Source organism: Aspergillus heteromorphus (genome assembly GCF_003184545.1).
Source record: "Aspergillus heteromorphus CBS 117.55 chromosome Unknown BO70scaffold_39, whole genome shotgun sequence".
Lineage (NCBI taxonomy): Eukaryota > Fungi > Ascomycota > Eurotiomycetes > Eurotiales > Aspergillaceae > Aspergillus > Aspergillus heteromorphus.
The window spans coordinates 190,753-205,083 of NW_020290444.1; the positions used below are offsets into that span (position 1 = coordinate 190,753).

General features: G+C 55.3%; 6 protein-coding genes across 6 annotated transcripts; 3 read left to right on the forward strand and 3 right to left on the reverse strand.

Moving 5' to 3' along the window:
- The first annotated feature begins 1,230 nt into the window (after nucleotides 1–1,230).
- BO70DRAFT_366215 (tannase and feruloyl esterase) lies at nucleotides 1,231–3,245 on the forward strand. Its single transcript, XM_025544281.1, has one exon. It carries the CDS (start codon nucleotides 1,343–1,345, stop codon nucleotides 3,074–3,076), a length of 1,734 nt encoding a protein of 577 aa, XP_025395144.1. The 5' UTR covers nucleotides 1,231–1,342; the 3' UTR covers nucleotides 3,077–3,245.
- A 407-nt stretch (nucleotides 3,246–3,652) lies between these two features.
- BO70DRAFT_417662 (uncharacterized protein) lies at nucleotides 3,653–5,426 on the reverse strand (the record flags this gene model as incomplete). The annotated part of the gene is made up of 1 exon (XM_025547424.1): nucleotides 3,653–5,426. The coding sequence occupies one exon, from the start codon at nucleotides 5,424–5,426 to the stop codon at nucleotides 3,882–3,884; it is 1,545 nt and encodes a 514-aa protein (XP_025395145.1). The 3' UTR covers nucleotides 3,653–3,881.
- A 497-nt stretch (nucleotides 5,427–5,923) lies between these two features.
- Nucleotides 5,924–7,070, reverse strand: BO70DRAFT_366216 (uncharacterized protein). The gene is made up of 3 exons (XM_025544282.1): nucleotides 6,728–7,070; nucleotides 6,381–6,598; nucleotides 5,924–6,301 (listed from the first exon to the last, which is right to left on the reverse strand). The coding sequence occupies exons 1-3, from the start codon at nucleotides 6,870–6,872 to the stop codon at nucleotides 6,137–6,139; spliced, it is 528 nt and encodes a 175-aa protein (XP_025395146.1). The 5' UTR covers nucleotides 6,873–7,070; the 3' UTR covers nucleotides 5,924–6,136.
- A 1,485-nt stretch (nucleotides 7,071–8,555) lies between these two features.
- On the forward strand, nucleotides 8,556–9,618 carry BO70DRAFT_382883 (copper acquisition factor BIM1-like domain-containing protein; the record flags this gene model as incomplete). The annotated part of the gene is made up of 3 exons (XM_025545556.1): nucleotides 8,556–8,848; nucleotides 8,936–9,007; nucleotides 9,080–9,618. The coding sequence occupies exons 1-3, from the start codon at nucleotides 8,647–8,649 to the stop codon at nucleotides 9,616–9,618; spliced, it is 813 nt and encodes a 270-aa protein (XP_025395147.1). The 5' UTR covers nucleotides 8,556–8,646.
- A 1,179-nt stretch (nucleotides 9,619–10,797) lies between these two features.
- BO70DRAFT_417664 (FAD-binding oxidoreductase) lies at nucleotides 10,798–12,301 on the forward strand (the record flags this gene model as incomplete). Its single annotated transcript, XM_025547425.1, has 3 exons — nucleotides 10,798–10,926; nucleotides 10,974–12,030; nucleotides 12,153–12,301. The coding sequence occupies 3 exons, from the start codon at nucleotides 10,798–10,800 to the stop codon at nucleotides 12,299–12,301; spliced, it is 1,335 nt and encodes a 444-aa protein (XP_025395148.1).
- A 475-nt stretch (nucleotides 12,302–12,776) lies between these two features.
- BO70DRAFT_417668 (uncharacterized protein) lies at nucleotides 12,777–13,630 on the reverse strand. The gene has a single exon (XM_025547426.1). It carries the CDS (start codon nucleotides 13,624–13,626, stop codon nucleotides 12,823–12,825), a length of 804 nt encoding a protein of 267 aa, XP_025395149.1. The 5' UTR covers nucleotides 13,627–13,630; the 3' UTR covers nucleotides 12,777–12,822.
- Between the last annotated feature and the right edge of the window lie 701 nt (nucleotides 13,631–14,331).

Below are 14,331 nucleotides of genomic sequence, written 5' to 3' on the forward strand. Positions count from 1 at the left end.
ACCGGGGATGTTTCCGCTTGCGGTCGAGGCCGTGTGGCTGGTGAGGTGCGCCAGATCTGAGACCGTTTGCAGAGTACGCGGCGGTGGGAAGGATTGGGAATGACACCCCCCCCTGAATATCCCGGTCCATCACGGGTCTTGATCCGTGATCGGCGGGATTTTGCCCTACGTATGTCCCGGATGAAGGATCTGGCAGGGTTTGGGGACCCTATGTTGGAAGGTCCTTGGCACTTGGCACCTGTGCAGCATGTCTAGAGGCATTGTTCAGGATCTCAAGACGAAGTCGCTCTGAAGGAATGATGGTGTCGTGGGCTGTTCTTCCTCCACGACATCCCGGATGCCTTCAACTGAAGAGAGTTCGCGTGGACCCTGAAGAGCTTTTTTCGATTAAGCTCGGCCCATCCCCATCGCAGTAGGGATCGACGTTTGAGGCGGTGCTTTGCCCCTGCTGGACACTCTCCATTGGACCGTTATTTTCTCTTGCGATGATTTACATTCCTGCGAGGGACTATTCCGGACTAGGTTCACTAATCCACCCGACCATACGTAGATCTGTCTTGCATCTGGTATCTGCAGCTCTGTCTCCACAGCTGAGCAACTGCCGCTTACGAGATCATCGTCTAGTCCGATTCCGACCTCCTACTGGCACGGTGGTAGGTAGTTACGTAGCGGCCATGGCTGCGGGGAAATGTTCTCCGGTTACAGTCCAGGCAGATGATGCAAAAACGGCTTCACTCGACCCTCACTCAGTCCCTAAAGCGATGCGCCGTATTGAATCTCCGCGACGTATGTCATGAGGCGTGTCAAACCCAACCGACACAGATTCTTGGGCGTTCCAGCCTGATAGGGCCAAGTGATGATGACGATGTCCCGAGATCCACTCAGCCCTGCAGGCAAAGTTGGTTCCGAGGAGACGCCGGCGTGCAAAGCTAATTGGGGATGCCTCCAGAAGTTCCAGTCCAGCCTCGCCACAACCCGTGACGAATTTGCCCCAGTTTTCTCCGCCCTTCCTCTGCACCTCTGCATGCTTTGTCCGGCAACACAGTCTGGAGTACCGCTCGCTGCCATCCGCCGGGACACGCACGCGTTCTTGGCCAACCCAGTGCCTCTGGTGGATCCAACAATGGGTTGCACTCTGCCGCCACCAGCACTTCCAACCTCCGCCCAGGGATGGTTGTCCGATCAGGGCTCGTGATCTTCGTCATTATATAAAGGCCGCATCACACCCCCCCCCCCCTGAGATCTCCTCTCCAGACACAACAAACAGCCCATTCTTTCCTGAGAGCATCTTGCCTCTCCTTGTCCTGCTTTCCACTCCTGTCACTCTTTCAACAGGACCATCATGCGTCGTGCTGCGTTGACAGCCGGCCTCAGTGCCACCACCGCCTACGCGGCCTCTCTGGCCGATGTCTGCACCACCTCCAACGTCAAGGCGGCCCTGCCTGCCTCCGGTGCCATCCAGGGACTCACCATGATCCCCTCTTCCGTCACGGCCTCCCCCGTCTACAACGCCTCCTCCAGCGGGGAGGTCTTCTTCCCCGATGCCACCTACGACTACTGCGGTGTCACCTTCAACTACACCCACAACGGCCGCGATGACACCGTTGCCCTGACCTACTGGCTCCCCGCCCCCGAGAGCTTCGAGAACCGTTTCCTCGCTACCGGTGGCATGGCCTACATGATCAGCGCGGGCTCCGCTTACCTCCCCGGTGGTGTCATGTACGGCGCCGTCGCCGGTACCACCGATGGCGGTTTCGGAGGCTCCCTGGACACCGTCTTCCTGCTCGCCAACGGCACCATCAACTACGAGGCCCTCTACTCCATGGGCTACCACGGTATCGGCGAGATGACCATGGTCGGCAAGGAGTTCACCAAGAACTTCTACAACATGACCGATGACAACAAGCTCTACACCTACTACCAGGGTTGCTCCGAGGGCGGCCGTGCCGGTTGGTCCCAGGTCCAGAAGTACCCTCAGGTCTACGACGGCATCATCCCCGGTGCCCCGGCCATCCGCTACGGCCAGCAGCAAGCCAACCACCTCTACTCGAACGTTGTCGAGCAGACCCTTGGATACTACCCCCCTTCGTGCGAGTTGGAGCGCATCGTGAACGCCACCATCGACGCCTGCGACTCTCTTGACGGTAAGGTCGATGGCGTCGTTGCCCGTACCGACCTCTGCATGCTCAACTTCGACCTCAACTCCACCATCGGTCTCTCCTACTCCTGCGCCGCTAGCTCCTCCAGCGGCATTGGCCTTGGCTTCGGCAAGCGCAGCGACCCTGCCAGCAACGGTACCGTTTCTGCCGAAGGTGTTGCTGTCGCCAGCGAGATTCTGAAGGGTCTGCACGACTCCCAGGGCCGTCGTGCGTACATCTCCTACCAGCCCAGTGCCTCGTTCTCTGATGCCGCGACCGAGTACAACTCCGCCACTGGCGAGTATGAGCTCGACATCGCCTCCACGGGCGGTGAGTGGATCGTCCGTTTCCTTGAGCTCATCGATGCCGACAACCTGTCCAGCCTCACCAACGTGACCTACGATGTCCTCCGCGACTGGATGGAGCTGGGCTGGAAGCGTTACGAGGATGTGCTGCAGACCACCTGGCCCGATCTCTCCGAGTTCGAGCAGGCCGGTGGTAAGATCCTGACCTTCCACGGTGAATCTGACCCGTCCATCCCTACCGGTTCTTCGGTTCACTTCTACGAGTCTGTCCGCAGCATCATGTACCCCGAGCTGGGCTACAACGCCAGTGTCGATGCCATGGGTGACTGGTACCGCCTGTACATGGTTCCGGGCGCTGCTCACTGCGCCACCAACGACGTGCAGGCCAACGGTCCCTTCCCCCAGACCAACCTGGCTGTCATGATCGACTGGGTCGAGAATGGCGTCACCCCGACCACCCTCAACGCCACCCACCTGGCTGGTGAATGGGAGGGTGACAACGCCCAGCTTTGCGCCTGGCCCCTTCGCCCTCTCTGGACCGAGAACGGAACCCAGTTCAACTGCGTCTACGACCAGCCCTCCATTGACACCTGGAACTACACCTTTGACTCCTACAAGGTCCCTCTCTACTAAGCTTGCTTAGTTTGACCGTTCGAGGCTTCCTCCGGTCCCTCCGACACGACGATTTGATTCCTGTACATTACTGTTGTGCCCCCACTCGCTGTTTATAGATGTTTGCTGTAGCGATGATCTGACTGTGCCCCGGATGAGTGTCCGGGATAGCACTGCTTTCTTTACAATATAAACATTTGCTATCTGCATTTCATTCTCGTAACTCATATCTACGCCGTTAGATTCCGTTGATCACGGTACTGTAATGTCAAAAAAGTAGTATCTTCGTCCCTCTGGGGTCTTGATAAAGCTTCATTTGATATTCTTCTGAGAGGTTTGATTGAATTTTATTTATTTTATCCATCAAGAAAAAAACCAACGCCCAAATCTCAAACGCACGAAAGAAGAAAGCACTCATCCGCATTCACTGAGTTTGTTAGTACCCATCACCGTTTGCAACGCATCACAGCACCGACACCGAATCCGTCCTATCCAGAAATGCAAAACCAACTCCCCACACCCACACCCCCCCCAGTATCCGGAAAGTTCGCCAGTACCCATCACCACTGAACAAACTTTCGAAATCGATTTAATCCACAGGAAAGCAAAATCAAACCATCGCCCGAATCCCAAAAAACGAAGTTTGTCAGTACCCATCACCGTCCAAGCAAATCTCAAATATTTTCAACAGCCATTATATCTTGGCTTGAAAATAATAAACCTTCCAGAACCACATTCAATTTTCGAAACTTTCGTGAGCATCCCGTCACTGTTCATCCGCATCTCAAGTCCAAAGACCAAAGTCTCCTTTCCCGAACAACAGAAGTCACCAGTACACACCACGATCGGGCCAGGTGTCAAGAAACTTGAGCCTCCAATCACTCTTATCCAGCACGACGAAATCAACACCCATGTCTTCGAGCGCCTTTCTCAGATACATCAGACCGCGGTAGACATGCAGCTCAATATCCACCTCTGCTTTCCTGTTCCCATCCATAGCCTCCATCACCTCTCTGGGGTCGTAGAGCTGTCCTGTGGGATGAGAATATGTGAGGCGATCTTGTTCATGGGACGGTTGCTGGATGACGAGCTGGCGTAGGTGCGGGAGATGGGAGTTTCCAGCGGCTGCGAGGGGTTGCAGCTCGTCGATCAGCATCGGCAGGGACGGTCTCGCGCATTCCTGGATGAAGACGTATTCGATAGAATCCGGCAGCGTGTCGAGAAGGGATGTCACTGGGGTCCTGCCCACATCTCCGTCCGGGAACTCGAGCAGGTTCTGGAGTCGAATGCGAAGCTGGGTGAGGGCCTTGAACTCGCGAAGGGATCCGAGAATCTGAGCCGGACACTCTCGGGTAGAATGCAGACTTGGGTATCTCCAGCTGTCCGAGGCGAGGGTGATCCAGAGTGTCTGTAAGGTGGACCGGCGGTTGAAAAGTGCGCTGTAGAAGAGCGACGGGTCCAGAATGCCTTGCCTGCGTCGCCAGAGCTTGTAGTTGTGCACCTCGGTCGATGTCCATTCTCTGTCGCTTGTCGTGTAGATGACGGGGTGCCGGACGAGTCCGTCCTGGTGGTCGTACTTGAACGATTTGAGAGTCTCGCAGGACGTGATGAGGCTCGCGAGGGTGTTGATGCAGTTGCTCGAGTCGATCTTGATATGCGTCACGCCGGAGGGCCCGATGGGTGGGATGACTAGATCTCGTTCATCGTAGGAGTCCATCGCGGACGTCACCCGCAATCGTCGCATGGATGGGAGTCGCACCCACGGAAACGCATTGGAGAGAAACCATGGCAAGTGGGGGTTGTGCGCAAGGTTGATATCGAGATTGGTGAGGTGCTGCAGGCTGTTGAGGGGGATGCGTTGAGCGGCTATTCCTTGCGCAGCCCGATCACTGTACGTGCATGTGTCGTCGGGGAGGTGACAGGTCTTCATTCGCAGACTGCGCAGGTTGGGGAGGTGCAGCAAGAGAATGGCAAGCCAGGCATCATCCTGCCCGAGGAAGAGCGCAACCATCCAAGGCAACTCTTCATTTGGAGGGAGACAGAGGGTCCCCAGCCTTTCTCTGATTAGTACCGGATTCATGCCGAGGATCTCTGTCGATGTCTTCCCGAAACCCCAGCATTCCACGCTGACTTTCTGGACCGAGGAGGCGATGTCTTGATTGCGAAGAATCAGCTGCGTGAAGGACTGTATGGTGGCTAACCCTCTCATCCCGACTTTGAATTTCTTGTACAGGACCGGCATGAAGAGGTTGTAGGATTGACGGCAGACGCGCAGCAGGGATGCCTGGTCAGCGTAAGGAAAGTCACTTTCAATGCCCAGCTCGTCCCATATCTGCAGCAGGATCTCGTTGGGGAGCGTAAGTAGCGCCATCGTGGGCCTGCAAAAGGTTGTGGATGTTTTCAAGGATGGATGGGAGAACTCATGAGCTGAGAAGGAGGGGATTTGATCGCCGGTTCAGCGGAGGATGAACCCGGCTATCTCTTGGTCCAAACTGGCTGTGAAGCATGTCTGTTGCTACCCCTCAGTGGTATCCATCCCGCTTTGGAGTGACTGTGAAACCAGACATCCAACTGCAAGTGTTGGTCTCTGTCACAGCTGGGCTGTGCCTGCAGTGGGCGCATGCAGTGACTGCCCTCCGCGGCCCTGTGCATGTCTTGCAGCCATCAGCTCTCTCTCCCTCCCTCTGCCATTTCCAAGTGACAGCCATTATTACCAATGATGCTACGGTCTCATGGGATTGCTGTAGGCTCCCGCCATCAACCCGCATGGACAGAGGGCTTAGCCGCCTCGTTCTGTGGTTGTCTTTTGAAACAGTTTGCTTTCACATTGGGCTATGACGACATTAGTACTCACATCCATTCACGCCATAGCAACAGAAACCTGGTACATGCAGTTTTCAGATTGGGATTGGTTGGAGATGTAGTCTAATTAACATGATGTTTGGAAGTCCATCAGTTTCTCCGATGGATTCACTGCCTGGTTTATACTACCGCGTACCACTCCCATGTGCTCTGGGCAAACATCCTGACTCTGGTTTCAGGTCATGCACTGTCAGCCATGGATAGAGTGAGGAGAGTGAATTATGCCAAGGCTCCCATCCCAACCAAAGCTGCGGCAAAGAGCAGGACACCACTCATGCCATACATGGTGCCGCCCGAAGTAGACGTCGAGGATGATGAGGAACTGCTACTCGTGGCCGTGGACGTGGATGTGATAGTAGTCCGAACACCGGTGTTGGTCGCCGACTGCAGAAAAGGATGATTAGCCTGATTACCCCAAAGATAGACAGGGGTGGTAATTAGGAAGGCAGTCTCTGAAACATACGTAGTTCGAGGCGGCCGTGGCCGTGGCAGCAGCGCCGGTGGCAGAGGATGCGCTGGGTGTTGCGCTGTCACCGCAGGCCTCCGCTGCAGATGCCACCTCGTCGCCGTAGTATTGCCAGATGTTGTAGGTCAGGGCGCACTTGAGACAAGCGCTCAGTTCGGATTTGTATGTCGAGTTCGAGCAGTAGTCGCTGTCCTCGGAAATGAGAATAACGCCTCCTACAAAGTTTGATTTCGTCAGTCAATCGCAGGGATTATACAGCGACAGAGCAATAGCCCACCCTCCCCCTGGCAGCTTCCCCAGATCATTGAATGCTGCATCGGTATTAACAAGGGCATATTACGTACCGCAGTTAGCGTGACACTCATACAGTGGGCTGCCGGGCTCGATCGATTCTCTTCTGATGATGGGAAAGGAGCGGGGGAAGCTCCAGGCAAAGCTCGAAGTGGCCAAGGCTGCAATAGCCAAAACGAAGAGGGCAAGTCGGTGCATTAGGGGAAAACACAAGCAACACGCACTAGATGATCGGGTACTCGAACGAAGGAAGGTAATGTATGGCTGAGTTTGAACTGTAACGGATGGCTTGAAAATGGCTTGGAAGGTCAGAAAGCAAGGGTGATTTCCTTTAATCAACAGAAATCTCGGTGGTTTTATAGTCTTAGAACCTGCCAAATGAGAGGTTATGCCAAGGGCACGCCTTTCGAAGCATTTCCGTCCGTCGCTTCTTCCAGGCTAGCAGAAATCATCTCGTATCCAGCGGGCACCGTAGAGCTGACCGAACCCACCGCTGCTTTTGCGGCAACGATCCGAATTCTGTCAGACCACCGACCTCCGGCCCCTGCCAACTCCCCCGACAAAGCCCGCACCACCCTGGGTCAATCTTTATGCACTAGTGTCAATTGCTGCCCTTCGTAGGGCAGTATGCCGTAGTATCCGGGCGGGTAGTGTCATAGCTAGGCTGTATCTTATCGATGGAATCGAAGAATTGGCACGGACAGTTTGTCAAGTTAACTGGTCGTTGGCAAGCAAGGTGAGGATTTGTTAGATTAATCCCGCAGCCGATACTAGTGTCTTCGGGCTGATGCGAGCTCAAGCTCGTTCATTTGTCTCTTCGTACTAGTTTAGCTGGAAAATTTAGATAGTCCGGTCATCGGAGGTAAGCCTGTCTGCGGACGAAAATGGTGCGAGAGGCAGGGATCCTTCGAGGCGATAGATACTCGGGCCAAACCTTCAGATCTCTCTGGTCACTTCCATGTGGTACCAGGCCATGCGACGAAGCGAGTTCTTGGTCCATGGCTCCACAGACTCTAGCTGGGTACGAGTATAGGGAAATTCAACCAGCAAATGCTCTCCTCATAGAACCCGCGACGGCTAAGAGTCGGCCATCGGGAACCCGCTTCGCTTTCGGAGGAGTTGTACAAAGAGAGAAACCCGCTCCTCCCGCGGCCATTGAGTCATTGTGAGGGCCGGCGTCTTGGCAAGCAAGCCCAGGATATTATCCTGCCAGCAAGAGAGGTCGCAGACCCCCCCCGGCCCACAATTTATCTTATCAGATCCTGACCCAGGATCCACTGCTGCCGCCCTGGTGCCACCAGTTGCCCTGTCAGCTGTCCGTTCCCTGCCAGCAAGCTAAATGCCAAGGGTAAAGTTTCTTTCGCCGCAGGGATTGACCCGACTAGCCTGGGACTAGAGGGACGGGATCTTTGCTCTCATACGTGCTTTATCCAACCGGATGTCATGGTGGACCCGGATCTTATCAATCTGACATGATCTGATGTCGGGAATTTCCCCTTCCGGATGCTGTTGCTGGCCGTGCCGGTGGATGCGCCCTGTTGGGCCCAGCACAGGGCAGACTAGTGGCCAGGGATTGATACCCAGCCCACCGTTAGTGGATTGTGACCCTCCCACCACTGTCCTCCGAAGCAGCTCGCAAGCCCGCTCGGACTCGATGCACTGGAAGAGTGAGAGGGCAAGTGGAATGGATCACATGTGACTGTTAATGCGGACGAGGATCCGATTGGATCTGTCGACGAGCCGTACTCGCTGGGTTGACATGGTAGAGTGCGGTTGCAATAGATAGTGATGGATGGGTATGAAAATTTCCGGTTGTTCGCACCTATATAAGGGCTCTCGCGATGGACGAAACAGGTTGAGATCATCCGTCCAGCCCTGCATCCTCCTCCCAGCAGTTTGACAAGTTTCATCCCTCGTCGAAGGTCATTCAGCATCTCATTGCTCGAAAGGTTCCCACTTCTCTTTTCTCATCATGATGTCCCCTGTCACCCTTGTCACTGGCCTGCTGGCTACAGCTAGCCTCATGGGCTGCGGCGTCTATGCCGCGGAGGCGACCGACATGGGAGCTGCCGCTTTTCTGTGGCCTCCGGACCGTGCCTGGGGAGCTGCGCAGGACACCACCTCGCCATGTGGTTCGAGTGCAGGCGTCACCAACCGGACTGACTTTCCTCTGAGTATGTTTTTAACCCTCCGCTCTGCGTGTGTGTTATCGGCTAGCGATCCCTTCTTGTATGGATGACTGACACTTGATACTCTTTCAGCCAACGGTGCCGTCGCTATAGTCCTCCAAACCGAGTCGTACACCGTGAATCTTGCCATATCGTACGAAGACAGTAAGTCTCCGCCTTCCTTTCCTTCCTCTCTGTCCACCGTACATGAGCATCCCTTTGACATCTGTTCTGCAGACCCCACCAGCAATGCCGACTTCACAACCGTCGTATCGGGGAAGAACTTCCCGGACCTGGAACCAGGCCACGAGTGCTACTCGGTCCCGAACCCTCCCTCCAACATCACCTCCGGAGCGAACGCTACCCTGCAGCTGAAGTATGTGTCCGACTTCGACAACGACGGCAACGAGACCTACTATGCCTGCGCGGATATCAGTTACGTGACGCTGAGCTCGTTCACCACCGACATCCCGTGCTTCAATGTGTCGGAGGGTGATCTGACCAGCTCCTCGTCATCTTCTTCGTCGACCTCCTCGAGCAGCGGCTCGAGCAGTGGCTCCAGTGGGAGCAGTCTCTCCAAGGGCGATATCGCGGGAATTGTAGTCGGATCGGTTGCTGGAGCCGCGTTGGTCGGGGCCGGAGCGTTTTTCGTGGGTCGGTATTGGCAAAAGAAGGCGCAACGGGATCATGCGGTGGCCATGAACATGATGAACCCGGTGCAGAAGACCTGGTCCGCTTCCACGGCTGGGCGGCAGCAGCAGCCGGCGCAGGTCTGATGGGACCAGCACTGGTCTTTCAGGATGGGACGGTGTCATACGACCGGACATCACATCTGTATAGAATAATTGCCTGAGATGAGAAATGAGAGACGATGTTATCACGTGTATGAGTAGCTCTGGTGGTCTGCCCTCGGTGGATATCACTGTAGAAGCTTGAAGTACTAGTTATCATATGCGAGGGTCAGCAGAGATGGGGGAAGGAAAGAGCGAAAAGAAGTGTTCCCAATCCTGTCCGAATATACTATCCGGTGAAGTTGAAAACATATAGAACCCGCCCCACCCCCATTCACTGCGTACCCCGCCCCTACAAGGCACAAGTGGTAATTGTGGATGAACAGCAAGTAGCCAACTAGTTTATCACAGACCAGAACCGTTGTATGCAATAGCACTCGACCCCCCTTCCCCCGACTCTAATCCGATCACCGGCCGAGTTCGAGTCCCGCCGTGAGGCCTCATTCTGATCCTTTTCTATCTTTGCTTGTCATGTAACCGACTCTCCAATACATATATTCAAAGGGGGACTGAGAAAATCAGAGTCAATAAAGATAGTACACCTCGATCGGATCATCATGAACATTCACCGGTTGGCGAGGAATTGATGGGAACGGGAGGTAGATTTCAGTGGATTAATTTCCGGTTTGGCTGTGAAGCGGTGACAGCGGGCATGGTAAAAGCCTAAATCAAGAATAACTAAATAGAGAGAGGGAGAAGATGTCCAACTTTCTATGATACAGTACGAGTGTCCGGACACCAACCTCAACAACCACCGACTACCATTAACTATTTAGTAGTGCGTCCATTACTTCCAACCCCAGCAACCACCCCTTTGAGCGGATGATCATCCACCACCACCGCTTCGGTACAAACACACATGCAAACCAACACCGTCGATGAGCTTATTCGAACCTCGTGTTCGAGCCACCGGGTCCCCCCCCCACACCCAACACGACGGAAATGCCAGCGACCACTCAAATGCGGGGTCCTCCGCCACAGAGCCCATCCATACCCTGAAGAGCGCTCTGGAGCATCGTGATGAGCCATAAGAAGGCTGGGAAATTACAAAGACATCCTCGTTGCGTCATCTCAACCGCGGTCTTATATTCCCCGCCGCTGCCATTCAGTCATCCCCGCTCTCCACGGCAATACCCATCCATATACGGTCTATCAGTACCCAAAATGAAGGTTACTTCGGAAGTCACCCAGGAGCTCGCTGCTCTCCTCACCGACTCAGTCCTCCTGACGCCGGACTCTCCTGACTATGCTGCGTCGGTGAAACGATGGTCTCAGTCCGCGGAGAAAGAGGCGGTTCGTCTTCCTGCCTAGCGCGTGTGAGACCACTAACTAGTGAACAGGGTCTGGTGGTCATCCCGGCCACTGAAGCCGACATATCGACCGCTGTCGAGTACGCCCACCTATCCAATATTGACCTTGCCGTCGTCGGAGGCGGACATGCCACCTCTGGCTCGGGATCTACCCAGGGCGGCATCCTGATCGATCTGTCTCGCATGCGAAAGGTGACGGTGGACGATAAGGCCAAGACTATCACCGCCCAGGGAGGATGTCTGTGGGAGAATGTCGACCGCGCGGCAGGGGAACACCATCTGGCGACGGTCGGGGGCGTGATCAATCACACTGGCGTGGGAGGATTGACCCTGGGAGGAGGGTATGGATGGCTGAGTGGGCAGTATGGATTGGTGGTGGACAACCTCATCTCGGCGCGGATTGTCATCGCGGATGGACGCATCTTGACCGTGTCGAAGGACGAACACGCGGATCTGTTCTGGGCGATTCGAGGCGCTGGCCACAACTTCGGGGTGGTCACGGAATTTACCCTCCAGGCGTTTGATCAAACCGACCAGGTCTCCGCCGGACTGGTGGTATTTCCCCCGGACAAATTGGAGCAGGTCATTGAATTCGCCAATGGATTGGTGGCCGACGACACCGACGGCCGAGCTGCATTGTATGTGTTTCTGGGCTGCCCCCCGGGACAAACCGACCCGGCCATCACGACGGTGGTGTTCTCGACCTTGTCGGAGGAGGAGACCCAGACGCGATTCGCCCCGTTGATGGCCTTGGAGCCGATCCTGAATACCGTCACCCGGGTTCCGTATCACGAGGTGAACGGGATGCTCAATCCCATTGCGGCCCACGGTGATCGGAAGGCCATGAAGGGCTTCTCGTATACACTTCCCCTCCAGCCAGGATCCGCACGGACGTTGCTGGAAGAACTGACCTTGATCATCAAGAATGACCCCGACCTGATCCGATCGTTTGTCGTGTTCGAAGGCATCAATGTCAGTCGGATCGCCGCAGTCCCGCGCGAGGCGACGGCCTTTGCGAATCGCGGGCACGCCCGTAACGGGGGCATCTGGATGTGGTGGACCGACCCGGAGAGGGACGTGGCAGCGCGTGCGCAGGCTAGGCACCTGAAGAGCCTCACACAGGATCTGGAAAGACCTACTGAGGAAAGCGTCGCAGTCTACTCGAATTTCGTTGAAAGTAAGCGTCTTTGGCTTCTCCGTTTATCTCAGTGCTGATTCGAATCTGTATAGCGGGTGATCGCAGTCCGCGGGAACTATTTGGGGAAAATCTGCTCAGGTTGCAAAAGCTCAAGGCAGAGTATGATCCGGACAACGTCTTCAACAAAACTCACCCCCTTCATGTTGGAGTCAATGATTAAATGGCTGGATTTTCAAATCAGCCGTCAGTGTTCTATCGCCATAACCGGTGTCTAAGCCGTCCATGAAAATTGTTTCAATCGGGTAAAGAAGAAAAGCATGGGGGGGCCATTGCGACGGTGAGGTCGGACCTGTACGTCGCTTACGTTAGTATGAGTGTTGTGATCTAGTTACGTGGAATTGGCTTCTGCTGAAGTTGGAGGAAGTCGTGATGTATCAAGGCTGATACGGATGACGATGTAATACTTTGACAATGCGAGGGGAGTTTGAGTGTTTATAGCTGTAGCAGGTGACTATTAGGAATTGTATTTCGTCTTGCCTTCGTACTAAATCAGCCTCCAGTAAAATAGAGATCAACTCTCTGCTGCGCTAAATTCCTGCTGTGTCTCGCTCCAGAGACGCACCTCTCCACAGTAGTATCCTACCACCCAACCTTCCATACAAGTCAACACCCACTCGGATCCTACAATACTAACCACCCAACCAAACAAAACCTTCCACAGAAGACCAAATCTGTTCTATTCTAGCTAAACGCAGACGAGTCCTGCTCATAATCATAATGCACAAACGAGACCAGTCTCGACAGCACCGCAAACTCGATCTTCAACTTCACGGTATAAAAAAACGTCTTCAGCACCGTCTGCAAGATAAACAGGTCGAGATACTCCAGCACCAGCAGCGAGATATCCATCAGGATGATCATGGTGTTGATCCCGAGCAGCTGCTCCATGATCCGGGTGCGGCGCTTGCTGCGGTGCGGGTAGGTGTAGAGGAGTCGGAAGGTCTGGATGATGAAGATCGTGGAGATGATGATTTCTTGGACGAAGAAGCCGGTGAGTTGGACCTTGGCCCAGATGTTGTAGATGTAGCCAAATTGCGGCGTGCTGTAGACGGCGCCGTAGGAGACGATGATCTGTGGGATTTGGAGGACGATTGCGTCGATCACGATCATCCAGAGCACGAAGCGGAGGACGTGGTTGTTGCGGACGATTAGATGCAGTCGCGAGTAGAGCACCACCGACTGCCCGGTCACCATCACGGCCCAGCCGATCGTGGAGAGAGTCACAGACAGGCCGATCGGGGCCAGGTCGAAGTATTTCAGCAGCAGGCCCAGGGCCTGCGGGAGGATGCCGACGGCGGTGGAGATGAGAAGACTCCAGAAGTAGAGGCCGTGGTAGACGTGGAAGGCGAAGAAGATGACCACGACGAGCTCGATGGCGCCGTATATCGCGCATCCCAGGAGAGCCGCCAGGGTGGCCTGGATGGCCAGGCTATCGCCCGTATAGGCCCCCGCGATGCCCTGGACGGGGGCCGAGTAGTTGGCCATTTCGATGCGCCCGGAAGAGTGGCGATGCAGTCCGCCAGATACATGCTCTGCACGCTTTCCCTCCCCAATTGTGCCCCTGGGGATGGATATATCGCGTGCTGGATCGGCAAGGGACGACGAGGTCGGAGGTCCATCCGGGGGAAGGGGAGAGCCTGTCCTCAGGTGACCCGACGAACCGTGGATCGATTGACACGACCCCCGGAATATCGCTTGCAGCGCCAACCAGGGTGGTTTGCGTCTCGCCGGAAACTGGGGTAGAGTTTGGCGCGAAACCCAGACCTCGTCGTGTTGCACTGATCCGTCGCCGTTTAGGGTTCGGACGCCACCGGCGACTGGAAGTCTATTGCTGGGAGGATCCCCTCGTCTGCTGCCTCTGATCGGGGCCGTCTTCGCTGGGAACGCGTCCAGAGCAGTCCGGCGCACGGCCTCGTGGTCGTTCTCGTAGATGTCATACCTGATGGCGTGGGAAGGGCAATGTTTGTGGCGCTGAGGCCATCCAGGTCGAAGGAAGAATGTCGCCTCAGACAGGCCCGCGGGTGCGGCAATGCTCGGGCGAGGACTCTCGACGAGGAGCCCTCCCGACAGCCGGCTGGTTGTTTCAGGCAATGATGAGCGAAGAAAAGGAATGAGGAGGAGGGTACGGATGCAATGGTGAGACAAACCACTCGACTAGACACTCAGATGGGTGTGAAGATGGGTGTGAAG

Bases quoted from the DNA above. Each gene is read 5' to 3' on its own strand.
- BO70DRAFT_366215 (XM_025544281.1), top strand. From the start codon at position 1,343: ATGCGTCGTGCTGCGTTGACAGCCGGCCTCAGTGCCACCACCGCCTAC.
- BO70DRAFT_366216 (XM_025544282.1), bottom strand. From the start codon at position 6,872: ATGCACCGACTTGCCCTCTTCGTTTTGGCTATTGCAGCCTTGGCCACT. The intron at 6,599-6,727 runs GTACGTAATATG...CAAACTTTGTAG, and splicing joins TGAGTGTCACGCTAACTGCG to GAGGCGTTATTCTCATTTCC. The intron at 6,302-6,380 runs GTATGTTTCAGA...CCTTTTCTGCAG, and splicing joins CCACGGCCGCCTCGAACTAC to TCGGCGACCAACACCGGTGT.
- BO70DRAFT_417668 (XM_025547426.1), bottom strand. From the start codon at position 13,626: ATGGCCAACTACTCGGCCCCCGTCCAGGGCATCGCGGGGGCCTATACG.